General features: G+C 46.2%; 1 protein-coding gene across 1 annotated transcript in view; it reads left to right on the top strand.

The window, feature by feature from the left end:
* DCTN1 (dynactin subunit 1) overlaps nucleotides 1-27,365 on the top strand; it is a 116,371-nt gene that overhangs the window by 16,479 nt on the left and 72,527 nt on the right. Inside the window, 3 exon segments of the mRNA XM_074951989.1 lie at nucleotides 429-677; nucleotides 22,248-22,326; nucleotides 25,931-25,962. Of these exon segments, the coding sequence (XP_074808090.1) occupies nucleotides 429-677; nucleotides 22,248-22,326; nucleotides 25,931-25,962 (360 nt within the window).

The raw sequence follows: 27,365 nt of genomic DNA, 5'->3' as shown, positions 1-27,365 counted from the left end.
AAGCCACTAAATGGATCTTCCAAAAATATACATTGTATCTGTGCTTGGGGTGTGGTGTATTAAAAACTAATAGGAGCAGTAATTAATATTTCAGAGGCTTTGCTGGTGTGCGTGATTTTAATGCTTGTGACAGCCCCAAGGTGTAAGGGCATATATTATGTTTGCTTCTGAAAATAACGAATTGTAGAAATGACTCTGACGACTGGCCTACTTCGTTCAAAACCGTTTCCACCTTCTCATCTGACTTCAGGCAAAATCCTAAAATGGAAGACACACACTGTCCTCACGTAGGTCACATCAGACAGGGTGGTGGTTTTCAGCTGAATTGAGAATGAGATTTCAGTCTCCTAAATAGTGAGAGAAATACAGTTGATAGTAACTTCATATGTTAACTTGCTGACAGTTTTATTTTCCTGCTGTTCCTCTAGGCGTCAAGTACTGGAACCAGGATGAGTGTGGAAGCTAGTGGCAAGCCCTTGAAAGTGGGCTCCAGAGTGGAAGTCATCGGAAAGGGACACCGTGGTACAGTGGCATATGTTGGTGCCACGTTGTTCGCCACAGGCAAGTGGGTTGGAGTCATCTTGGATGAAGCGAAGGGCAAGAACGATGGAACTGTGCAGGGCAGGAAGTATTTCACCTGTGAAGAGAATCATGGCATCTTTGTGCGACAGTCACAGGTATGTTTTCCCTCAGGGCAGCGTGGTCTGGTCTGTGCTTGCCAGGCTGCTGCTACTGACTTGCCAGCCTAATGTGGGGAGGCTTTAAACTAGATTCAAAGGGGATAGGTGACAAAAGCCCACAGTTAAGTATAGATAAAGGTGACCGTAACAGAGGGCTAGATGTTGCGGGGGACATGGAAAATTGCAATAGGGTCAAAGGAGAAATCAGAGGGAATCAATGGGGGAATTTGCTCAACATCTTAGATGTCTGCACACAAATTCAAGGAGTATGAGGAGTAAACAGGAAGAACTAGAAGTATTAGTACACAAACTAACTTATGACTTACCCACCCAGTCTGTGATGGCAGTTAAGTCTTATGAGAGAAATATTGGTATAGAGGGGTACAACTTGTTCAGGAAGGACAGGCAGGGTAAAAAGGGAGCAAGTGTTGTGTTACACACCAAGAATATATGCACTTGTTCTGAGATCCAGAAGGACATGGCAGGCCGACCAGTTGAGAGTCTCTGGGTAAAGATAAAAGCAGTAAAAAATAGAGGTGATGTCATGGTAGGGGTCTACTGTTGACCACCAAGTCAGGAAAAGAAGCTGGATGAGGCATTTCTAGAACAAATAACAGAAATATCCAAAAGGAAAAACCTGATAGGAATGAGGGATTTTAACTACCCAGACATCTATTGGAAAAGTAATATGGCAAAACACAACATATACAATAAGTTCTTGAAATGTATCAGGGACAACTTTTTGTTCCAGACGGTGGAGGATGTAACCAGGAGGACAGCCATTTTAGACTTGATTCTTACCCACAGGGAGGAATTGATAGCGAATCTCTGGGTGGAAGGCAATTTTGGGTGGAAGTGATCATAAAATGATAAATTTTGTGATTCATAGGAAAGGAAGGAGTGAAAGCAGCAGAATAAGGACAGTGGACATCAAAAAATCAGATTTTAACAAACTCGGAGAACTGGTAGCTAAGGTCCCATGGAGAAAAAAGTCTAAGGGGGAAAAAGGAGTTCAGGAGACCTGGCAGTTTCTCAAGAAGATGTTATTAAAGACACAACTGCAATCTGTTCTATGTGAAGGAAAGACAGCAAGAATAGTAAGAGGCCAATGTGGCTCCATGAGGAGCTCTTTAATGTCCTGAAAATAAAAAAAGAATACTACTAAAAGTGGAAACATGGGCCGATTGTTGATAGCAAGAATAGCACAAGCCATGTAATGCACAAAATGAGATACACCTAGCAAGGGACAAAAGATGCAATAAGAGGATTTTTAAATATACTAGAAGTAAGAGACAGACAAAGGAAAGTGTAGGTCCTCTACTTAGCAGGGAAGATGAGCCAATAACTGATGACATCAAGAAAGCGGAGGGGTTTAATGCCCACTTTGTTTCAGTGTTCACTAAAAAGGTTAATGGTGACCAGATACTCAACACAAATAATATTAACCACGGAGAAGGAATGCAAACCAAAAAAGAAAAGAACAGGTTAAAGAATATTTAGATAAGTTAGATGTTTGCAAGTTGGGAGGGCCTGATGAAATTCATCCTAGGGTACTAGCTGAAGCAATCTCAGAATCACTAGCAATTATCTTTGAGAACTCCTAGACGACAGGTGAGGCCCCAGAAAATGGAGAAGGACAGACATAGTACCTGCCTTTAAAAGGGGGGACAAAGGACCTGAGGAATTACAGACCAGTCACCCTAACTTTGATACCTGGAAAGATACTGAAACAAATTATTAAACAATCTATTTGTAAGCACCTAGAGGATAATAGGGAGATGAGGAATAGCCAGCATGGATTTGTCAAGAACAAATCATACCAAACCAATTTCCTTCTTTGACAGTGTTATTGGCCTAGTAGATTGGGGTGAGCGAAGCAATAGATGGTGATATATCTTGATTTTAGTGAGGCTTTTGACACATTCTCATAAGCAAACTAGGGAACTGTGGTCTAGATGGAATGAATCTAAGGTGGATATCACATTCTGGGGTGCAGTCCAGACCAGTGAGGGGTGGTTATCACTTGCCCTGTAACTCTTCCTTAAAATGCTTTACTGGTGTTAGCTCCCTTGTTTGGCTGCTCCCTGCCAGCGTGCACCGTGCACTGAGTATCTGTGTGATAAACCACCCTGGGCCAGCAGCTCTGATTGGAGCAGCCTGCTTGTTACACCAGAGCTACATTCTGGCCTCGACCAGCTTTGGTTACACCTGGAAGATGCCCCAACGCCCCTGACATTTTCCCCAAACTGAGTGCTCTGCAATGTCCAGCCCTTTCCTGGACCATTCAGAGCAATAAGGTTCATGTGTTCCTCTGAAGAGACAAACTGCCCAGCTTTTCACTTCAACTGGAGTCGGGCTATCACATCAATTCAAAGACAGCACTGGGTTGTTTAGATGAAATTAAAACAAGTTTATTAACAAAAGGAGAGAGAATTGTGAGCAAGTTAAAGTATAAAGGACAGCAAGAAATGGCTACAAGCAAATAAAAGTGAAAAACACTTTCTAGAGACTTAGGGTATGTCTACACTACGAAATTAGGTTGATTTTATAGAAGTTGATTTTTAGAAATCGATTTTATACAGTTGATTGCGTATGTCCACATTAAGCGCATTAAGTCGGCAGAGTGCGTCCTCACGACTGTGGCTAGCATCGACTTACAGAGCGGTGCACTGTGGGTAGCTATCCCACAGTTCCTGCAGTCTCCGCTGCCCATTGGAGTTCTGGGTTAAGCTCCCAATGCCTAATGGGGCAAAAACATTGTTGCGAGTGGTTTTGAGTACATGTCGTCAGGCCCCTCTCCCTCCCTCCCTCCCTCCGTAAAAGCAATGGCAGACAATTGTTTCGTGCCTTTTTTCCTGGGTTACCCGTGAAGACGCCATACCACAGCAAGCATGGAGCCCGCTCAGCTCACCATCACCGTACATCTCCTGGGTGCTGCTGGCAGACGTGGTACTGCATTGTTACACAGCAGCAGCTCCTTGCCTTCACGGCAGATGGTGCAGTAGGGCTGATAGCCGTCATACATCTCCTGGGTGCTCCTGGCAGACCTCGATGAGGTCAATCAGGGGCTCCTGGACAGATATGGCTATCTTCCTCTTAGAGCACCAAATGGGAGCCAGAGACTCCAGATCATTCTCTTCTAAGTTTTGTCTCATGGAGATTCAGTCCTGTCTGGAATATCATGCGAGCTGGAGGCTTCTGCCTCAGGCTGCTCTCCCAGACGGCAGCACCCGCGTGATCGCACCTACCCCAGCCTACCCCTTGCTCCCACGGCTCATGAAGCCTGGACAGTAGTAAGGAGCAGTTCAACTATAGGCTGAGCAAGTGCAGAATGGTGGTAGAATGTGCCTTTGGATGTTTAAAAGCTCGCTGGCGCTGTTTGCTGACCAGGTCAGACCTCAGCGCAACCAACATTCCCATTGTTATTGCTGCCTGCTGTGTGCTCCATAATATCTGTGAGAGTAAGGGGGAGACGTTTATGGCGGGGTGGGAGGTTGAAGCAAATCACCTGGAGTCCGGTTTTGAGCAGCCAGACACCGAGGCGATTAGAAGAGCACAGCAAGTTGCACTGCGCATCAGCGAGGCTTTGAAAACCAGTTTCATGACTGGCCAGGCTTCAGTGTGACAGCTGTGTGTGTTTCTCCTTGATGCAAACCTGCCCCCTTTGTTGATTTTAATTCCCTTAAACCAACCACCCTCCCCACTTTGAAATAAAGTAACTATTGTTTTGAAACCATACATTCTTTCTTTATGAATTAAAAAAAAAAAAAGAGAGATAACGGACAAGGTAGTCCGGGTGGGGTGGGGGAGGAGGGAAGGACAAGGCCACATTGCTTATTGTAGCCACACTAAAAATCAAACTGTTTGAATGGCAGCCTTCTGTTGCTTGGGCCATCCTCTGGAGTGGAGTAGCTGGGTGTCTGGAGCCTCCCCCCTCGCATTCTTGCGCGTCTAGGTGAGGAGGCTATGGAACATGGGAAGGAGGGTAGGCGGTTATACAGTGGATGCAGTGGGAGTCTGTGCTCTTGTCATAAATATAAAGGGAAGGGTAAACCCCTTTAAAATCCCTCCTGGCCAGAGGAAAAATCCTCTCACCTGTAAAGGGTTAAGAAGCTAGGATAACCTCGCTGGCACCTGACCAAAATGACCAATGAGGAGACAAGGTACTTTCAAAAGCTGGGAGGAGGGAGAAAAACAAAGGGTCTGTGTCTGTCTGTGTGATGCTTTTGCCGGGGACAGAACAGGAATAGAGTCTTTGAATTTAGTAAGTAATCTAGGTAGATATGTGTTAGATTATGATTTCTTTAAATGGCTGAGAAATTAAGTTGTGCTGAAGAGAATGAATATTCCTGTCTGTGTCTTTTTGTAACTTAAAGTTTTGCCTAGAGGGATTCTCTATGTTTTGAATCTAATTATCCTGTAGGGTATTTACCATCCTCATTTTACAGAGGTGATTCTTTTTACTGTTTCTTCTATTAAAATGTTTCTTTTCAAGAACTGAATGCTTTTTTCATTGTTCTAAGATCCAAGGGTTTGGGTTTGTGGTCACCTATGCAAATTGGTGAGGATTTTTACCAAACCTTCCCCAGGAAGTGGGGTGCAAGGGTTGGGAGGATTTTGGGGGGAAAGACGTTTCCAAACAACGTTTTCCCAATAAACCCAGATAAACGTTTGGTGGTGGCATTGGAAGGTCCAAGGGCAAAGGGTAAAATAGTTTGTACCTTGGGGAAGTTTTAACCTAAGCTGGTAAAAGTAAGCTTAGGAGGTTTTCATGCAGGTCCCCACATCTGTACCCTAGAGTTCAGAGTGGGGAAGGAACCTTGACAGCTCTTGTTGGCTTTCCTGCATCTCCAACAGACACTTCATCATGTCTGTTTGTTCCCACATTAGCCTTAGCATCGCATCCTGCCTCTGCTCTTCGTGCTCACTTAATTCTTTCCTGTCCTCTGCCACTGAATGCCTCCATGCATTAAGCTGTGCCCTATCGGTGTGGGAGGACGGCATGAGCTCGGAAAACATGTCATCGTGAGTGCGGTTTTTTTCACCTTCTAATCTGCGATAACCTCAGGGACGGAGATGATAGGGGGAGTGTAGAAACATTCTGTGCTCTACGATTCTGGGGGGACTGCATGGTCACCTGTGCTGCTGAGTTTGCCATGCTGAAGAAACAGGAAATGAAATGCAAAAGTTCCCGGGGCTTTTCCTGTGTACCTGGCTAGTGCATTGGAGTTCAAAGTGCTGTCCACAGTGACACAATGGAGCACTATGGGTTAGCTCCCGGAGGTCAATACCGTTGAATTGCGTCCGCACTACCCCAAATTCGACCCAGCAAGGTCGATTTTAGCGCTACTCCCCTCATCGGGGAGGAATACAGAAGTCAATTTTAAGAGCCCTTTAGGTTGATGGAATGGGGTTGGTTGTGTGGATGCAGTCATTTTAAAATGGACCTAATGTGGCTAAATTCGACCTAACCCCGTAGTGTAGACCAGGGCTAAGACTTAACAAAACTACAGTTTTGGCTCAAGATCAGATTCTGACCATGCTACCTTCCAGCAAGATGGCTGACTACCCCATTGGCCAGGATGCCCCCTAAAGTCCAAAGTGCTGCTTTCCATTGTTGTCTTAGGTGAAAGATAATTTGGGGTCCCTTGTATAGTCCAGTGAACCTTTGAAACAGATTCTTATGGTGGCTACCCCCCAAAGTAAAGTTCATTCAAGCTGTGAGGAAGATGGCATGGAGTCTTGTGGTGAAGGAAGTTCCAAGCTGGTTTCTTCCACTGCTGGTGTTTGCTAAAATGCAGATTGATCTGTTCCGCCAATCTCCTCGCACTGCTGTGATGCTGAGTAGTTCTCTCCTTCCCTTGTTAGCTTGATGGTTCTGTTTACCTTCTATGTAAATGCATTCCTGTTGTTTCTTAATGCATGTTGGAAGTACCTTCAAGGTGGCAGAACCATATTCCTTTGTCTGGGGAGGGATAACTTCAGCCCTGCCTGGCAGATACACTTTAAGAACATAATTCCCAACATGTTTGTAATTTTGCATTCGTCCTCCATACAAACACCCCACCATAATATTAATGATCAGTATGTTATTAGCTTTCTATTGATATCTTACATGACACCTTTTAGATACAGGTTAGGATATTCATGAGGTGGGGTACACCAAACTGCTTAGAACATCCATAACTCTCTGCCAGTGAGCCCTTTGCCCTCTTGCATTGGGATGCTGCTAGGGTCATAGAAAGACCATACTCAGAGTAGTTACAAGTGGTTCGTTGTCAAACGGGGAGGTTGCATCTAGTGGGGTCCCACAGGGATCAGGCCTGTGTCCGGTACTATTCAATGTTTTCATTAATGATTTGGATAATGGAGTGGAGAGTATGCTTATAAAATTTGCAGATGACACCAAGCCGAATGGTGGTGTGAGCTCTTTGTAGGACTGGATTAGAGTTCAAAACGACCTTGACAAAATGGAGTATTGGCCTGAAATCAACCAAATGAAATTCAATAAAGATAAGGGCAAAATACTGCCTTAGGAAGAAAAAAAATCAAATGCACAGCTACAAAATGGGGAATAACGTCTAGGTACTAGTACTGTTGGGAAGGATCTCAGGGTTGTAGTGGATCACAAATTGAATATGAGTCACAATGTGGTTGTGAAAAAGGTTAAGATCATTCTGGGGTGTATTAAGAGCAGTATTGTATGTAAGATGAGAGGTAATTATCCTGCTCTATTCAGCACTGGTGAGGCCTCAACTGGAGTACTGTGTCCAATATTGGGCGCCACACTTAAGGAAGGATGTGGACACATTGGAGAGACTCCAGAGGAGAGCAACAAAAATGAGAAAAGGTATAGAAAACCTGACCTATAAGGAAAGGTTAAAAAATCTAGGCATGTTTGGTCTTGAGAAAAGAAGACTAAAGGGGTCCTGCTAACAGTCTTCTAATACGTTAAGGGCTGTTATAAAGAGGATGGTGATCAGCTGTTTTCTATGTCCACTAAAGGCAGGACCAGAAGTAATGGGCTTAATCTGCAACAAGGGAGATTTAAGTTAAATATTAGAAAGATTTTTCTAACTGTAAGGGTAGCTCTGGAACAGACTTCCAAAGGAGTTTGTGGAATCCCCATCCTTGGAGATTTTTGAGAACAGGTTGCACAAACACCTGTCAGGGATGGTCTAAGTTCACTTGATCCTGCCTCAGAGCAGTGGGCTGGACTTGGTGGTTTCTCGGGGTCCCTTCCACCCTACGTGTCTATGGTTATATATATGCAGCACCCCGATCAAAAAGGGGTCTTGGTTAAATAGGAAAAAATTGAGACATTCCACACCCATTCATGGGAGTGAATAAGATAGTTCCCATTTCCTTCATTCCAGGGAGAGTGGCAGTGCCAGGACTCCTGTCCCTCAATCACTTATGGAGTGAAGGCTGAGCAATTTGGAATCCTCTTCAGAAGGGGGAGGCCTAGTTAGCTATACCATTCGACGCATTTATACTCTGTCAGCAGTCTTTCATCTGTGTATTACTGGAGGGGTGTCACAACAAGTGACGGTTATGGGATCGTGAAATGACGCTGAACTGCACAAAGAGTTCCCTGTTTTTCATGAAGCAGAGAGTAGCGTTAACACCACCAAAACCACAGTGGGGGGAGCTGCATTTCTCACACTCCCAGGAGTGTCGGTATGTCTACCCTACAATAAAGGACTGCGGTTCTGAGTCTCCGAGCCCAGGTCAGTTGGCTCAAGCTGCAGGGGCTGAAGATAGCAGTGTAGATGTTTGGGCTGGAGCCTGGGCTCTGAAACTTGATGAGGGGATGGGTCTCAAAGCCTGGGCAGTAGCTAGAGGCCATATGTCTACACTGCTATTTTTAGCTCTGCAGCCCGAGCCCCGTGAGCCTGAGTCAATTGACCTGGGCTCTGAAACTTGGTGCCACAGGGTTTTCTTTGCAGTGTGGGCATACCCTAAATGAGCGCAGCAAGGAAAACTTGGGAGTGTAGGCTGGGAAGGTACCTTCAAGTGAAGCAGGAAATTACATCATTTTAAACTAAATGAGGAATTAACTCTATGTGACAGGTTCCTCCGGGGTGCTGCCTGGAACTGGGGTACCACTAAGCCTGCCTGACCCACCAGCCTGGGCTCTTTTTACACTGTACTGCTGTGACAGGCCCACAAGCCCCTACCAGCACACATACAGGTGGGGGGACACAGACGCTGAGATCAGCTCTGCAAGGGAAGGCTCAGCTAAGGCACCTCCGAGTTGCTAAGGCATGCACCCCCTGCTGGAATGTAAACCCAAAATTATACCGTCTTGCACCACACAGGGAACTATACAGGGAAGCTCGTGAAATTTGCCCTCTCCCTCAATGTGGAGAAGGCTTTACAACAGCTTTCTGTTGTTTTAGGCAGTTTGCAGAGATTCTTGAGGGCAAGCTACACTTGCTTGCAGCTTAAAAGTCCAGGTATTCCTTTCACAGGCTAGAAATCCCTTTAGCCTGATTTCAGCCCTTCTCCCCTAGTCCAGTCTTTGTTCCTCAGGTGTTTCCAGCAGTTTCTTGGGTGGGGGGTCAGTGAAGAACCTTGATGATGTCACTCCCCTTCCTTAAATAGCTTTTGTATATGGCGGGAACTCTTTGTCTCCAACTTTAGTTCCCATGCCTTTCAGTGGAAAAACACTGGTGTTCCAAGATGGAGTCCAGTAACGGGTGATTTGGTCGCATTTCCCTGTAGGGACACAGCAGCAATGACTCGGAACCTGTTTGTGGTGTCCTCAGGAAAGATCCCCAGTGGAAGATTAACATTTTCCCTAATGGCCATTCCCAGCCAGCTATCTAGACTGATTGCATTCTGCCTAGTGGGTGTTCCCCAGGTGTAAACACATTTGTAATAGATGCATAGACAATATTCCTAACTTCAGGTACCAAAATGATACATGCATACAAATAGGATAATCCTAGTCAGTGAATCGGAACCTTTTCAGTGACATCCTACATGACCTATCTTGCATAAAATACATCATAGTTATGCCATAATCATATCTCTGTAATATCGCTGACGAACATGGGGCATGTCACTCTAAACATGTATGGTTAGTAGCTTGGATTTAAAGTTCTTTAACTTTTAATTTTTAATTAGTATCAGTGTTACCGTGGTGCCTGGGAGCCCGAGTCGTGGGCTGGGACCCTGTTGTACGAGGCGATGTGCAAACACAGTTTTAATCCTTTCACCTTTAATGGTCCCTTTGTGCACTTTTCCAATGGAATGGCTAGTCCACTGCATCCAAGCAACGCAAAATATTTTTAGTCCCACCGTGACAGAATGGTTGGGTTAGAGATGGCTGCTAATCAATCCAACAGTTGTCTGACTCCTTGCCTCCAAGTGTCCTCCAGAGAAAAATTAACAGTAGTTATTCCTCACTTTACATTTGTGGCCCTGTGGTAGCTAAGGGCGGTATGCTGAGTGAGAGCTCATTTCTGTCCTCCATCCCCAGCTGTGTGAGTCTCGGCAGATGCCCCGAAATGGACTGACCCATGTCCAAAATGTGATGGTATGTTTTTGATGGACTATATGGGAAGCCAAGCTGCAAGTAAATGGCCTGGAAGTAGGAGCCATCAGGTGGGTTCTGAAGTCCTTTCTGACAATGATTAAAAGGGTTGTTGGTCCAGCACTGACAGACGTCGTCACAGCAATGTTCAATATCATCAAGCAAGGAGGTGCTCACTGCCAGCCATTTTGCTGGCCCTCTCGACTGGTACCTGGTCTATCAGGTGTGTCCCTTAGCTCACTCAGCTGGGAAAGAAAATGTGTGAGCTTACAAGAAAAGTTTCAGGCTACAGGACCAGGATGAGTGATTGATTAAGCAGATGTTAGTAGAGGTATTCAAGAAATGTGACAGTCCATTGGTAGATCTTTTCACACTAACCAGCAATGCAAAGTGTGTTTGAATCCAGAGCAGAAACGGATGCACACTCAATCACCAGTTGTCACGGAGTCCCCGGGCGATGCTCTGGAACTGCTCCCTACGAAGCCAGGCAGGACTCTGGGGAAGTCTCCTTTCTGTGAGCAGCCTCTCTGCAGGACACACAGCTCACACAGCTTCCACCTTCCTGCGTCTGACCTCTGAGCATTCAGCATCCTCTGCCCGTCCATGCGCTTCCCACAGCGAGTCTGCCCGGGCTGAGTCCGGGGAAGCCAGAGGGTCCTGCACCCCAACTCCGCAGTCAGATGTGACTCTCAGCCAGCCAATAAAACAGAGGTTTATTAGATGACAGGAACATGGTCTAAACCAGAGCTTGTAGGTGCAGAGAACAGGACCCCTCAGCTGGGTCCATTTTGCGGGGCAGTGAGTCAGACAACCCCATCTGCACTTCACTCCTTGTCTCCAGCCAGCCCCAAACTGAAACTCTCTCCAGCCCCTCCTCCTCTGGGCTTTGTCCCTTTCCTGGGCCAGGAGGTCACCTGATTCCTTTGTTCTCCAACCCTTTAGCTCTCACTTTGCAGGGGAGAAGGGCCCAGGCCATCAGTTGCCAGGAAACAGGGTGTCGGCCATTCTCTGTGTCCAGACCCCTTCACACACCTGCCCTCTAGGGCTCTGCAACGATCATACACCCTTATCCCACCCCCTAGATACTTAAGAACTGCATAGGCACCCCTACAGTATTCAGAGGAAACATTAAGAACAGTCCTGCTTCGTCACACCAGTGCATTCCTGTTAGACTGGAGGAAAGGGCTAAGTTATGCCAGGCCGTTGGTTAGAAGAGATGCAGACAAGGCTCGGGTCAGACTGACGGCCCTGTCTTGCGCGGTCACTATTGATACACTCTTCCCTGGGACTTTGCACGGGAGTCTCTGTCTTGTTTCTTGGTGTTGCCAGTCCCCTTGTTTCAGAAAGCTTCTCGTCCTTCATCCCGCTCTGCAGTTGTTCCATCTAATGATTTGGATCCCAGAGGTCGTTCCTGGCCTGGCCTGTTCTGTGGGAATTCAACAAATTCTGCTACGTTCCAGGAAAGTGTCTCTCTTAAAATGTTCTTCCTGGAAGTGGAAGGGACTTACTCTGAGCAGCAGGTAGCTATCTGTGTCTGTGCTTCTGCCTCCATATCTTTCCTCTTGGATTATTTGTTTTACCCTCTTTGTCTCGCCTCCTCTTCGGGCAAGGTGTACCAGGCTGTCCTTTTTCCAGGAGTTACTCAGTACCTGCAGTGCCTTGCCTCTGCCCAGGCACACCTGTGGGCTGTGCGGGGAAGGGACACATCCCACCAGTGTGCAGAGGCTGGTGAGTAGCCTCTCTTTCCCCAGATTTGAAAGGAGGCTTTCAGTTGTGAGGCCAGTTTGACTTTGCCTGGGAGCACCGTTGCCTGTACAAGCGGAACTCTGAAGCAGCTGCAAGGACTTGGATCCTTTTAGAGGGGCAAATCCAGCGTGGCAGCTGAGAGCTGGGGAGGATGGACTCCAAATCCATGAGAGGTTTTAAAATGTCTGCTCCGTATGATGGGAGCATGCTGCTTAATAACTTCTTTGCCTGTTCTTAGAGTCTTACCCTGTAAGAGTGTTCGCTTTTTTTATAAAGCTCCTTTCTGTGGAGCACAGATATCCTTCACTGACTGGCTCCAGCCTGAGAGCTCAGGAAAAAAGTGGAGGAGGAGAATCAATCTATAATAACGAATTGAAACCGCTTGGAGAGAGAGGTGCCCACTGCTGTTCAGTCCTTTCCTCGTCCAGCAGTCAGATGGTTAAGAACATTCATAGTTTTGTGTTTGTTTTGCTTTTGGGGGTGGGGGGTTGGCACAAACTGGGACTGTCTGAGAGTCTGGGTGGTGAACGTCTTGCTCCCTGTTTTCTGTAATGAAATTTTTTCTGGTTTCAGAGTAACAGCCGTGTTAGTCTGTATTCGCAAAAAGAAAAGGAGGACTTGTGGCACCTTAGAGACTAACCAATTTATTTGAGCATAAGCTTTCGTGAGCTACAGCTCACTTCATTGGATGCATAATGTGGAAAATACAGAAGATGGGTGTTTAGATAAGCTATTACCAGCAGGAGAGTAGGGTGGGGGGGGGGAGAGAAAACCTTTTGTAGTGATAAACACCCATTTTTTCATGGTTTGTGTGTATAAAAACATCTTCTGTATTTTCCACAGTATGCATCCAATGAAGTGAGCTGTAGCTCACGAAAGCTTATGCTCAAATAAATTGGTTAATCACTACAAAAGGTTTTCTCTCCCCCCCCCCCACCCTACTCTCCTGCTGGTAATAGCTTATCTAAACACCCATCTTCTGTATTTTCCACATTATGCATCCAATGAAGTGAGCTGTAGCTCACGAAAGCTTATGCTCAAATAAATTGGTTAGTCTCTAAGGTGCCACAAGTCCTCCTTTTCTTTTTGCAAAATTTTTTCTGATGCTGCTAGGGAGCACAGCTCGGTTGCTATAGCAATGTTGTCAGCTGGAATGGGAGTTTGCTGCAGGTGAGGTCTCTTCTCATGAAAAGAGAGGATGCAAGCACATTGTGGGGCTAGGAGTGTTGTTATGCTGTGTATGCTGCTTTCTCTGTTACTTGTTCTGTGCACTGGTTAGAGTGCATAACCAAGGGATCACACCTGTCATTAGGATTCCAGTTTTCAGTTTAAACCAAAAGCAACCACTAAAACACCAATGTTAATTTTTGAAAAATCAGTTTAAAAAAATAATCAGAAAAGGACAAGGTTCTTTTAGAGGCGCTTTCAACAGGATTCTCGTCCTGCTCCTGTTCTCGGCTATAAATGAAACTATTGTTTCACCTCTGTAGTTCGTCTCTAGGTCGCCATCAAAAGCCACTGCCGCATCGCTGCTCTGTGGTTACATGCAATGTGGGACCGTGGGGTGTTAACAATAAATGAGGCTCTCTTGAGCAGCATTCTAACTTTGTGACTTATTTTTTTGCTAATAAAACAGATCTTTAATCAAATTGATGCAACCAGAGTCCTGTTAAACCCATAAAAACTATTTCTTGGAATTTACAAGGCCCAAATAAACTTTCCCCACTCTCCCCTCCAAAAAACAAACAAACCAAACCCTACCTACCCCATTGCAAATGAGTGCAAATAGAAACTGCATCCATAAAACACAGCAGTAGTCTTTTAACTTGTTTATGGAGTGCTAGCTTCAAAACCAGACTGTTCATAAAAACAAAGTTTCAGAGATCTTAAATACACTAGGCAGTAAGTGTCTTGGAGCTGATAAATCCCTTTAGGAAAAACAAACTCTGTGGTAGAGGTGTGGTGATGTAGCAAACCTGTGAGAAGGTGCTAAGCTCTTCCAGAGGCCTGGCCTGCACCTATAATGTAGGTCAACATAGCTATGTAGCTCAGGGGTGTGAAATAGTCACACTCTGGAGAGACCTAGTTAAATCCCTCTAAGCTCCAGTGTAGACACCATTAGGCCAATGGAAGAATTCTACCATTGACCAAGCTACCGCCTCTCAAGTGAGTGGATTTGTTACCTGGGGTTCTTTCAACCCAAAGCCCTTGGTAACTTTTACTCTGTGCGAGGTGGTGTCGGGGAATAAATCGGGGAGACATCGCCGTCCGACTGATCGATGGCTGGCACAAACAGGACAACACAAGAGTGCTTTACTTTAGTCTCAAGCACTTATACACACGTCTGCAACAGGTTAGTAAAACACCCCCAACCCTGGATAATTACCAAAGCTGAGTGTGGCTCTTGAGTGGCGCAGCGGCAGCCCGTCGGCAGGTGAGGAACACATGATGCATCCAGAGGGAGAGTCCAGTCCTGAAGAGTCCCACTACCGCAAACTTTCCCCCCTTATTTATACATTAGTAATAGAATGACATGTCCCTTAAAGCAGACTTGTTAAGCAAGCAGTTCCAATGGGCAAGCAAGAGGCTCCTTCTATTATCGATTAACCAGGTGTGGGTTTTTCCAGAGTTTGCAGCCTTGAGGCCCCAATAGACATTCCTGGGGCACATCCTGCTCTTCTAAGATGCATGTATCAGCAACTTCAACACAATCCTTATCAGGAAGGACGCGGGGTCAAGCTGCCCTCTCCGTGGCACCCAAAAAACCACCTCCCCTTCTGCCTTGGTTAAGCTAAGCCTGCTGCCTTGGCTGCTTTTAGCAATAAGCCATAGTGGCTTCAGGCACTTTACTGGTTTGCCAAAGTCTCCCTGTACAGATTTACTATAGGAGTGGAAGCCCGTCGCTGTAGCAAGTGTCTACGCTCCAGCACCACGGCTGCAGCTGTGCCTCTGTGGTGCTTGTAGCGTAGATGCACGCAGAGAGAGTGAGCCCGTGTAGGGCCTCAGCTCAAGGCTGCTCTGTTGATCCCCAGCACCATGGCAAGCGATCATAAAGTCTCTCTTACGGATTGTGCACGCTAACGATGCTTTTACTTGTTCAGAGGGAAGTAAGAGAAAAAAAGAAAATAATAGAGGCTGGAGCCATGGTGATTGCCCTGTGATAACGCAGCATGCTGCAGCTTCCACCTGGATGGCAGGGGTTGGTCTCCACATGAATGCGGTGACCAGGAACTCCTGGGCCTGGCGAGCAGTAGAACTGTGCAGAGAAGAATGGGAATTCTGTTTCCTGAAGGATTTGGGAATTTCAACATTTTGTTTTTTGTGAGATTTGGAACAAAACCCCCAAATCTTGAAATTCTCTGTGGAGCAGAATCCAGAAGAACTTGTTTATAGAATCACAGAAGATGAGGGTCGGAAGAGACCTCAGGAGGGCATCTAGTCCAACCCCCTGCTCATGGCAGGACCAACACCCATTAAATCGTCCCAACCAGGGCTTTGTCAAGCTGGGCCTTAAAAACCTCTAAGGATAGAGATTCCACCACCTCCCTAGGGAACCCATTCCAGTGCTTCACCACCCTCGTAGTGAATTAGTGTTTCCTAATATCCAACCTAGACCTCCCCCACTGCAACTTGAGACCATTGCTCCTTGTTCTGTCATCTGCCACCATTGAGAACAGCCGAGCTCCATCCTCTTTGGAACCCCAAACTTGAGGTAGTTGAAGGCTGCTATCAAATCCCCCCTCACTCTTAGAATCATAGAATATCAGGGTTGGAAGGGACCTCAGGAGGTCATCTAGTCCAACCCCCTGCTCAAAGCAGGACCAATCCCCAATTTTTGCCCAGATCCCTAAATGGGCCCCTCAAGGATTGAACTCACAACCCTGGGTGTAGCAGGCCAATGCTCAAACCACTGAGCTATCCCTTCCCTCGTCTTTTCTGCAGACTAAATAAACCCAATTCCCTCAGCCTCTCCTCATAAGTCATGTGCCCCAGCCCCCTAATCATTTTCCTTGCCCTCCACTGGACTCTCTCTCCAATTTGTCCACATCCCTTTTGTACTGGGGAGCCCAAAACTGGACACTATACTTCAGATGTGGCCTCACCAGTGCCGAATAGATGGGAATAATGTCTTCCCTTGATCTGCTGGCAGTGCTCCTACTAATGCAGCCCAATATGCCATTAGCCCTCTTGGCAACAAGGGCACACTGTTGACTCATATCCAGCTTCTCATCCACTGTAACCCCTAGGTCCTTTTCTGCAGAACTGCTGCCGAGCCATTCGGTCCCCAGCCTGTATTGGTGCATGGGATTCTTCCATCCTAAGTGCAGGACTCTGCACTTGTCCTTGCTGAACCTCATCAGATTTCTTTTGGCCCAATCCTCCAATTTGTCTAGGTCACTCTGGACCCTATCCCTACCCTCCAGCATATCTACCTCTCCCCACAGCGTAGTGTCATCCGTGAACTTGCTGAGTGTGGAACTGATCCCATCATCCAGATCATTAATGAAGATGTTGAACAAAACCGGCCCCAGGACCGACTCTTGGGGCACTCCGCTTGCCAACTAGACATGGAGCCATTGATCACTACCTGTTGAGCCCGACGATCTAGCCAGCTTTCTATCCACCTTATAGTCCATTCATCCCATCCATGTTTTTTTAACTTGCTGGCAAGAATACTGTGGGAGACCGTATCGAAAGCTTTGTTAAAGTAAAGGTATATCGTGTCCACCACTTTCCCCATATCCACAGAGTTAGTTATCCCATCATAGAAGGCAATCAGGTTGGTCAGGTATTATTTGCCTTTGATGAATCCATGTTACTGTTCCCGATCACCTTCTTCTCCTCCAAATGCTTCAATATGGATTACTTGAGGACCTGCTCCATGATTTTTCCAGGGACTGAGGTGAGACTGACTGATCTGTAGTTTCCCAGATTCAACTTCTTCCCTTTTTTAAAGATGGCCAATGGCTCTGTAATCACATCAGCCAACTCCCTCAGCACCCTCGGATGTATTAGATCCAGCCCCATGGACTTGTGCATGTCCGGCTTTTCTAAATAGTCTTTAACCTGTTCTTTCACCACTGAGGGCTGCTCACCTCCTCCCCATACTGTGCTGTCCAGTGCAGCAGTCTGGGAGCTGACCTTGTCTGTGCAGACTGAGACAAAAAAAAGCATTGAGTGCTTCAGCTTTTTCCACATCATCTGTCACTAGGTTGCCTCCCCCATTCAGTAAGCGTCCCACACTTTGTGTCCTCCTTCTTGTTGCCAACATACCTGTAGAAACCCTTCGTGTTACCCGTCACATCCCTTGCTAGCTGCAACTCCAATTGTGCTTTGGCCTTCCTGATTACACCCCTGCATGCTTGAGCAATATTTTTATACTCCTCCCTAGTCATCTGTCCCAAGTTTCCACTTCTTGTAAACTTCCTTTCTGTGTTTAAGCTCACTGAAGATTTCTCTGTTAAGCCAAGCTGGTCGCCTGTCATATTTGCTATTCTTTCTGCACAGCGGGATGGTCTGTTCCTGTGCCATCAATAAGACTTCTTTAAAATGCAGCCAGCTCTCCTGGACTCCTTGCCCCCTCATATTTGCGTCCCAGGGGATCCTGCTCATCAGTTCCCTAAGGGAGTCAGTCTGCTTTTCTAAAGTCCAGGGTCCATACTCTGCTGCTCTCCTTTCTTCCTTTTCATAGAATATTAGGTTTGGAACCCCCTGCTCAAAGCAGGACCAATCCCCAACTAAATCATCCCAGCCAGGGCTTTGTCAAGCCTGACCTTAAAAACCTCAAAGGAAGGAGATTCCACCACCTCCCTAGGTAACCCATTCCAGTGCTTCACCACCCTCCTAGTGAAGTAGTGTTTTTGAATATCCAGCCTAACCCTCTCCCTTCCCTCCCCCCCACTGCAACTTGAGACCATTACTCCTCGTTCTGTCATCTGCTACCTCTGAGAACAGTCTAGATCCATCCTCTTTGGAACCCCCTTTCAGGGAGTTGAAAGCAGCTATCAAATCCCCCCTCATTCGTCTCTTCTGCAGACTAAATAATCCCAGTTCCCTCAGCCTCTTCATATAAGTCATGTGCTCCAGCCTCCTAATCATTTTTGTTGCCCTTCATTGGACTCTTTCCAATTTTTCCACATCGTCCTTGTAGTGTGGGGCCCAAAACTGGACACAGTACTCCAGATGAGGCCTTACCAATGCCGAATAGAGGGGAATGATCATGTCCCTCGATCTGCTGGCAGTGCTCCTACTTATACAGCCCAAAATGCTGTTAGCCTTCTTGGCAACAAGGGCACTCTGTTGACTCATATCCAGCTTCTCGTCCACTGTAACCCCTAGGTCCTTTTCTGCAGAACTGCTGCCGAGCCATTCGGTCCCCAGTCTGTAGCGGTGCATGGGATTCTTCCATCCTAAGTGCAGGACTCTGCACTTGTCCTTGTTGAACCTCATCAGATTTCTTTTGGCCCAATCCTCTAATTTGTCTAGGTCTCTCTGTATTCTGTCCCTACCCTCCAGTGTATCTACCTCTCTTCCCAGTTTAGTGTCATCTGCAAACTTGCTGAGGGTGCAGTCCACGCCATCCTCCAGATCATTAATGAAGATATTGAACAAGACCGGCCCCAGGACCGACCCTTGGGGCACTCCACTTGATACCGGCTGCCAACTAGACATGGAGCCATTGATCACTACCCGTTGAGCCCGACAATCTAGCCAGCTTTCTATCCACCTTATTGTCCATTCATCTAGCCCATACTTCTTTAACTTGCAGGCAAGAATACTGTGGGAGACAGTGTCAAAAGTGTTGCTAAAGTCAAGGAATAACACGTCCACTGCTTTCCCCTCATCCACAGAGCCAGTTATCTCGTCATAGAAGGCAATTAGAAGGCACTTTCTTACTAGGTTCACAATGAAACTTTGCTGTGTGAACCAATTAAAAAAAATAAAGGCAGATCTGGTACCTGATAAACTGTGAAACCCTTTTATTTAGTGTCTGTTTTTCCCAGGTTTAATTTTATTTTTTCTCCTCCCTCATTCGGTACTGATGACACTTGCATGAATTATGTAAGGGTCTTGGTTTATTAATCACTTGAGGTGCCACATACCCCTATGACACCAATTGACTGCTGTGTTAATAATCACAGCAACCAACTATTGACTTGTCAGGATCCTGAACTCAACCATCTCATGGTCACTGCTGCGCAGGTTGCCATCCACTTCTACTTCCCCTACCAATTCTTGCCTGTTTGTGAGCAGTAGGTCAAGAGGAGAATGGCCCCTAGTTGGTTCCTCCAGCACTTGTAGCAGGAAGTTGTCCCCAACACTCTCCAAAAACTTCCTGGATTGTCTGTGCACCGCTGTATTCCTCTCCCAGCAAACGTCAGGGTGATCGAAGTCCCTCACGAGAACCAGGGCCTGTGATCTGGAAACTTCTGTTAGGTGTCCTAAGAGAACCTCGTCTACCTCCTCCTCCTGGTCTGGTGGTCTATAGCCCACGCCCACCACGACATCACCCTTGTTGCTCTCGCCTTTAAACTTAACCCAAAGACTCTCAACAGGCTTTTCTCCAGTTTCATACTGGAGCTCTGAGCAGTCATGCTGCTCCCTTACATACAGCACAGCTCCTCCACCTTTCCTCCCCTGCCTGTCCTTCCTGAACAGTTTATACCCATCCATGACAGTGCTCCAGTCATGTGAGTTACCCCACCAAGTCTCTGTTATTCCAATCACCTCATAGTTCCTTGACTGTGCCAGGACTTCAATTCTTTCTGCTTGTTTCCCAGGCTTCTTGCATTTGTGTACAGGCATGTAAGGTAACTAGCCGATTGCCCTACTTTCTCAGTATGAATCAGGAGGCCTCCCCTGTTACACCCTCCTCCCTGTTGTTCCTCCCGGTATCCCACTTCCCCACTTACCTCTGGGCTTAGGTCACCATCCCCTCGCGAACCTAGTTTAAAGCCCTCCTCACTAAGTTAGCAAGCCTGCCTGTGAAGATGCTCTTCCTGCTCTTTAAGTGGATTCCATCTCTTCCTAGCAATCCTTCCTAGCAATCTTTTTTCAAACAATTCTGCTGGTGGGCTGAAGAGGAGCTGGAATCCCCAGTGTCCAAACTTCCAGGGTCTTGGGTCCCCATTAGCCCCCCAGGCAGGAGGCTGGACGTACAGGGTGCCTGACAGCATTCCGGGTGGGCTGCTGAGGAGCTAGGTGAGTGAGCTGGCAGGAGACTTGGCTGGTTTGGATACCTGTCTGGATTCTGTCGGAGCTTTGTCAAAATCTTACTGTCTTTGCTTTGTTTCTGTTTAGGGAATCTGTTGTCCCTGATGCAGAACTGTTCTGTTGGAGAATTTCCAGGCAGTTCGAGTGAGCAGCCGGGCTGGATTGGAACCGTGTGCCTCCTAGCCAGTATTAAATGGAAGTTAATGGAGGGAATTTGGGTTTGATATGGCAGGAGGAGGAGAGGCTGACTTGTGTTTTGTAGATGCACATTGCAGGGGTTAGATTTGGCATCCTGGCAAGCTGCCTCAGGAGACTGTAAGTACCGGACCCAAGCATGGAAATGGTGTTGGGAGAGCCATTGTTCTTTCCCTGCTCTTTGTTTCTGAGCGTGGCTTTCCCATCCATGTCCCTGTACTGCTCACCAAAGGCCTGGAACAGCACGGTGAGCAACTGTGTCAACACTGAGAGTTGTTTACACTGATGTGTTTCCTGCGCATGTTTTGGCAGCTGTAAAATACTTGGGATTTCCGTTCACTGGGTCAGGGATTTCAAGCATGAGTCCTCCTATAACAGGTGGAGACCTTAGAGTTTGTCCTCAGGTACAGTAGTGCTGATTCCCATGCCATGGAGAGGTCTGATGGCTGTAGGCAGAGCAATCCTATGCAGCCGCCGTTCTAGTCTGTATGAGGGAGTGGGAGGCCCCATTATCAAGACTATATAATCTCCTCCTAGGATGGATTCCTGTAAGGGCAAGTGAAAAGTTTTCCCTTGTGCACTGCTGAGATGGCTCAAAACCCTCCCTTTTACAGAACTCATCCAAAGAGGTCAGCAGCATGTGGTTTTACTTGAGGGGTGCCCTGTCAGCAGGATCAAAGGATGCCTCTCCCTTTCCACCTTCTTTTAAACACTGCTTTGAGTATTTGCGCTGCCTTCAATGGCGTTGTCATTATTTCTATAGCATAGAGCAGTGGTTCTCAGCCAGGAGTACGCAGGGGTCTTCTAGGGGGTACATCAACTCATCTAGTTTTACAACAGACTACATAAAAAGCACTAGCGAAGTCAGTGCAAACTAAAATTTCATACAGATAATGACTTGTTTGTATTGCTCTATATACTCTACACTGAAATATAAGTACAATATTGATATTCCAATTATAATTATATGGTAAAAATGAGAGAGTCAGCAATTTTTCAGTACTAGTGGGCTGTGACACTTTTGTATTTTTATGTCTGCTTTTGTAAGCAAGTAGTTTTTAAGTGAGGTGAAACTTGGAGTACACAAGACAAATCAGACTCCTGCAAAGGGTACAGTAGTCTGCCTGGAAAGGTTGAGAGCCGCTGGCATAGTGTCTCATTAAAATGCCTCTTCCTTTGCTTTTTTAAGATGTGTGTATCTGGTGACCTGGGCACCTTATCTAAGTAGGAACCAATTACAGACTGGCAGGCTACAGCAGAGTTGCCTGCTTGCTAACAAACCTCTTGTCCTCCGTTATTTGTCAGTTAAGAGCCTGGCCAAAAAAGATTGTTTAAAAAGACCCCTAGAACCCCAGTGCTTTAGATTTCATCGCATTGCCCCAAACCTGAGACCGTCTCTGGTTTCAGGCACTGGAATCTCCCTGAGAGCATTGCAGCTTTCACTAGGACCTCTGTGTTGATTGTATTGCCATTCCGAGCCCTCAAAGGTTGCTACATCTTGGAGAAAAGCAGCTTTTCTTACTGAGGAATGTGGGAGTCTTTACAATTCTGTTCAGATCAGATAAAATATACTTAAAAAAAAAATCCTAGCTTCTCCTTATCTGTCAGAACCGTAAACTGATCCACAGACCGGGTTGAAGTAGATAGCGACCTGTAAACTGCTTTAGATTGCTTGGGCAACTGGGTCCTCCAATCCACAATGGATTTCTAGTCCATTTTAAATATAAGTTTTCAGGAAAATGGGAAGGGGGGAACACCAAGAAATGAGCTAAAAATCAGCACAAAGTGAAGTCTGTTGTATTAAAGAATGGGGCTGCTGTATTTTCATGCCACTCCTCGCTGGTAACATTGAATTTGTTCTATTTATTCAGATCCAGGTTTTTGAAGATGGAGCAGATACAACATCTCCAGAAACCCCAGAATCTTCTGCCTCAAAGGTCCCCAAAAGAGGTAAGGTCCGCTCGTCTTTCTTATGAGTCCTAGTCTCCCCTTCGTTCCAGCCCAAGAGGGATCCATATGTCAGACATCCAGCATTGCCTAGAATTGGACCTCTTGAGGAAATCTTCACCCATCCCTTCTACCCTTTCTTCTGCCAGAGGGGAGCCTCCGCTGGGGCACGTGGAGGTGCAAGCACAGCACTTACTGGTGCACTGCTCTTTTAGTTTAACTTTCCAAGTGCATCTTACCAAGCATCCAGGGAAAGGCTATAAAGGCCATCCCGGATCCCCGCTAAGGGCTGGATCCAGAGCCCTCTGAAGTTGGTGGGAGGCTGCTGTCAAGTTTGCCATCATGCAGGTAAGGTTAGGATTCAAGTCCAGGGTGGCGAGAACATCACTGGTTTTCTTCCTCAAGTCCTCGAGTGTTTAGTGGTATTGAAATCCACGCTGGCTTAAGCTCAAGTAGAATGCTGGTGGGGGATAGGTAAATGAGTCAAGAAGTATGTCCATAACCGCCTGGAGAAAGGCAGTCTAAGTGAAGCAGTCCAGAACGAGCCTCCAGTGGTAAGGGGGCTGGCAGTGGGTGGCAGCTGGGTTTTTTTTTAAATGTTGCTGCCTTTTAATTTCATTAGGCCTCTGTTTGTCCCTGTATGATGAGCCTGTCATCTCATTTCTGTCTCCTCTCTAAATAGTCCCTAATGTTCAGTCTCTCCTCCCATGGAAGTCTTTCTAGGCCTCTATTAATCCCCATTGCCTTATGCTGTCCTCCCCCCTCTCCCCCCGGGGGGGCCTATTTCTGCTGCATTCTTTTTGATAGGCAGTGACTAGAACTGAACATAGTATCCAGGAGAGAGCATCCCACGGAGTTAGCCAATAGTATTAGAATAGCGTCAGTATTTGCTCCTCCTATTCCTAATGTTTTGTTTGCTTTTTTGATCGCTACGTCACTCTGAGGAGGAGCGGCTTACAATTATCTCCAGGTCTCTTTCCTAAGTGCTGGGTTTTCAATTAAGTGTAAGCAAAGTGTCGGGGCAGCTCAGTTAGTACCTGCCTGTGTGCGTTACCTTGCACAGAATTTCATCTGCCATTGTGCTGCCCAGTCGTTTAGTGTTGATAGATCCCTCTGAAGCTCCTCGTTTGAGAGAAATTCTGGAGAAAGGCTTTTAGATTGTGAGTTGGACTTTGCCCACCTCCTGGTGGAGAGGGAGCTCCAGTTTGCCCTGCTTTCTCCAGCGCTGGTAGCTGGACTCCTGTACCTGAAGGCATCCCAGCGGGTGCTGTCTGAAGAAGTAAGAGGTTGGAGGAGAAGAGCTAATGAAGAGCCAGAGAGGCTAGAGTGGTGGATATTGACAGAGGGATCTGGGGGATTGCCTCAGAAAATGAGGGAGGGGGACACGGACGGACACACACACACACTCACACTCTCTCTCTCTCTCACACTGCAGATACTAGTTCAGAGAGGGTGAATTGAACGGTGAGGAGCAGTCACTCCTGGATCAGAGGGATAAGACAGGGGTGTTTGAAATGAGTAGCTCAAAGGTGTGAGCTGTGGAGTTGGCTGGTGGAGGTGATGGTGGGAGACCAAGAGGAAGGTGGAAGGGGTCAGAGCACACAGGGTCAGCACTGGTTGCAGTGTTCTTTGGAGAAGCAAAATATAGACACATGAAGCGTGGCTCCATGCCAGGGAGTTTCCATAGAAACACCAGCGCCTGCTGCAGTCTCTGCCTCTGCAGTATACGATGCAGAGATTTCAATTCCCATAAATCTAGCACCTTCCCTGCTAAAAGGAATAAAGGTGTGAGAAGCACAGTGGAGATGGTTGGGGTCTTTGATTTATGAGCTGCTTCTATAATGTCTGTTGTCTGGGCAGCTAATGCTTCAATTCACGTTATTACAGACATGCAATCAGAGTGCTACCCACAATGAATGACATATAAACAGCTACCAGGGCTGCAAGCCACAATATCAGACCTATCAAATATCCAGGAACAAAACAAAGGATGAAATTTACCCAAACAAATCCTCCTCCTGTGCTTAGTACACACAACTTCTGCACTTAAATCAAGGTTGTATGATAAAATGGTATATTTTGATCATGCCTACACACACCTATACATGGGAATCGCTTTGCTCACCGCTAAACTGTAGCTGTCTTTGGGGTGGAATGCAGCAGCTGTTTAACAGGGTACATCAAAGATACAAACAGTACAGGACAGGAGGTGAAGAAAAATCCCGAATCCAGGTGAAAATGCCAGGGCCCTTTATTTAGAATTGGATTTTAGCCCAGACTCTAGCGTTTGCAGCTGTTCATTTAAATGCCAGGACACCCTTGATTGTCAGAGTTGGTCAGGAGCTCCATTTGCTGTTTTATAGAGGAAACCGCAAATAGAGCACCTGACCAATTACGACGGACACAATCCCTCATAACAACTTATGGGGCTTTAGTGTAATAATTCAAGGAAGAATGCCAGCTACAGAATAGTCAGCATATGCTGCAGTGTATTGGATTCTCCTGGGCGGGGATTCTCCCATTCTAATAGTGAGAAAGCCTGACTCTGATTAGTTGGAGCCCTGACAGGATCACAGCTCCAGAAGCATTAAACTCTCTCCACGCATTACATTGTAATCTAGATCTTCAAAGTTAAACTTAGGCAACTGCACAGATACGTCTGAGTGTGCAACTTACATGCGTGTGCAAATCAAGTGTAGTGCAACCTCTCTTGAGGGGTCGACAAGCATTGGTTGCTGAACAGAGACGGCCATTTAACAAAGGTGGAGGAAGTTGGGAGGTACCTTTTGAGAGGCGCTCAGAAAGCAAGAAATTGCCTCATACAGCTGGTCTTTTCTATGCACTTCATTTTATTTGCACACATGTAGCTGGTTAAATGCCTAACTTTCCTTGTGCTCAGTGAGATACCTGACTTGTGCTCATAAATTAGCCATATGGAGAATTTCACATGGCTAACTATAGAAACATATTTTAGTTTACCAAGCGATGTTACAGGCCTGAGAAGCCTTTAGCTGGCCCTATTTTATGGAGATATAATCACCTTTGATTACCAGATGGAATCGAATTGGTGGAGACAGGGTCAAGTGTCCTTCTGTGGTCCTGAAAAAGGGGCTTTTTAGGCTTGAGATGATCCAAAGCTCTCTGAAATCTTGCAGTCATCTAACCAGAGGCGAGGATAGATGTCATGGGCTTGCTGTTACGTTTTGAAATAGTTGATATTCCTTGAATCATAGAAGATTAGGGTTGGAAGAGACCTCAGGAGGTCATCTAGTCCAACCCGCTCCTCAAAGCAGGATCAACACCAAGGATAACCAACTTGAGTTATCCTTAAGAACACAGTGCACTTGCCGCCCTAGAAAAGGCCATCTAATTCAGCATGCCTGCTTGTTTTGACATTGCTTCTCCCCAGACTTTTCATTCGTCCTCATAGTCACCTCTAGTGATCCTTCAGCTAGACCTAGACTTTGGCTTAACTCTCAAAGTGAAGCAAAGGATTCCAGAGAGTGAGTTGGGACTTCCCTCTGCCATGCTGCTCATGTGCTAAGAGCCCTGTGTGGCATATGTGACAAACGTCTTATGGTTCTTTGTTTTTCTATTTTATTTCCAGAATCTTTGGAAGCTGCCAAAGCCAGCAAATTGGTGAGTACTTCAGCTTGAGACCCTGCTGCCTGCTTGGAGAAACTCATTCCACTACGTCAGTGTGTTGGCTTTTGGGAGGGTTTGCGCACGCTAATCTGCTGAATTCCCTTCATTAGCTCTTGCTGCCTTTCCAGAGTGTAACCAAAGGTCTGTCTGCAGCCTCACAGAACTAGCACACATGCATACAGCAGGGCCAGGATTTTAGCCAATGAACATCTTAGATTAAAGGGGGCAAAAAAGGAAACCCCCAAATAAAATGGCCAGTGAGGAAAGTCTAGCTTTTGTGTTATCTGGGTGTTATAGCTCAGTCTGGGCTGGTTCTGGACACAAGGGATTCCTCCTGGGGTCAGTCAAGAGAGCAAGGCAAATCAAAAATAGCTTTATTCCAAATGACCAGAAACCTTTTCAGTTAGTTACAAACAGTCCTCTCTCAGTGGGATCGCACTGGTGGGAGGGAGGTGAACAATCTATCATTGCAGCCTGTTTTCGATCTTTTTTTTTTTTTTTGGGGGGGGGGGGTCATTCTTTATTTGATTCAGTGTTGCAGAGCCTGCCCCTGTTGCTCTCCAGTAATGTGACATTGCTGTTTCCCTCCAAATGACCCTTACATTTCAGAGAAGGAAGTAACTCACTCTTTAAGAGCATATTTTAAATTCACCTTTTCTGCTGAAAACATGTTGGATTTCCTGGATATGTGCCTAGTTTACAGTTAAGCTTTATATATACTGCCCTAATTATCTTTGTCCGGGAGTTCTGGTGGCTCGTACAAGACCTACATGGGTGCCTGCTCCTGTGTCTGGGTGTCCAGTCATAGAATCATAGAACTGGAAGGGACCTCGACAGGTCACCTAGTCCAGTCCCCTGCACTCATGGCAGGACTAATTCTCTAGACCATTCCTGACGGGTGTTTGTCTAACCTGCTCTTAAAAATGTCCAATGATAGAGATTCCACAACCTCCCTGGGCAATTTATTCCAGTGCTTCACCACCCTGACAGTTAAGAAGTTTTTCTTTAATGTCCAACCTAAACCTCCGTTGCTACAATTTAAGCCCATTGCTTCTTGTCCTGTCCTCAGAGGTTAAGAAAAACAAACTTTCTTCCTCCTCTTTGTAACAACCTTTTCATACTTGAAAACTGTTATCATGTCCCATCTCAGTCTTCTCTTTTCCAGACTAAACAAACCCAATTTTTTTCAATCTTCCCTCATAGGTCATGTTTTCTAGATCTTCAATAATTTTTTGTTGCTCTTCTCTGGACTTTCTCCGATTTGTGCACATCCTTCCTGAAACGTAGTGCCCAGAACTGGGCACAATACTCCAGTTGAGGCCGTATCAGAGTGTAGTAGAGTGGAAGAATTACTTCTCGTATCTTAATTGCAACACTCCTGCTAATACATCCCAGAA

This window comes from Natator depressus, chromosome 4, assembly GCF_965152275.1.
Source record: "Natator depressus isolate rNatDep1 chromosome 4, rNatDep2.hap1, whole genome shotgun sequence".
Classification (NCBI taxonomy): domain Eukaryota; kingdom Metazoa; phylum Chordata; order Testudines; family Cheloniidae; genus Natator; species Natator depressus.
The sequence above is the reverse complement of the archived record's forward strand: the minus strand, read 5'-3'. Positions and strand labels throughout refer to the sequence as shown.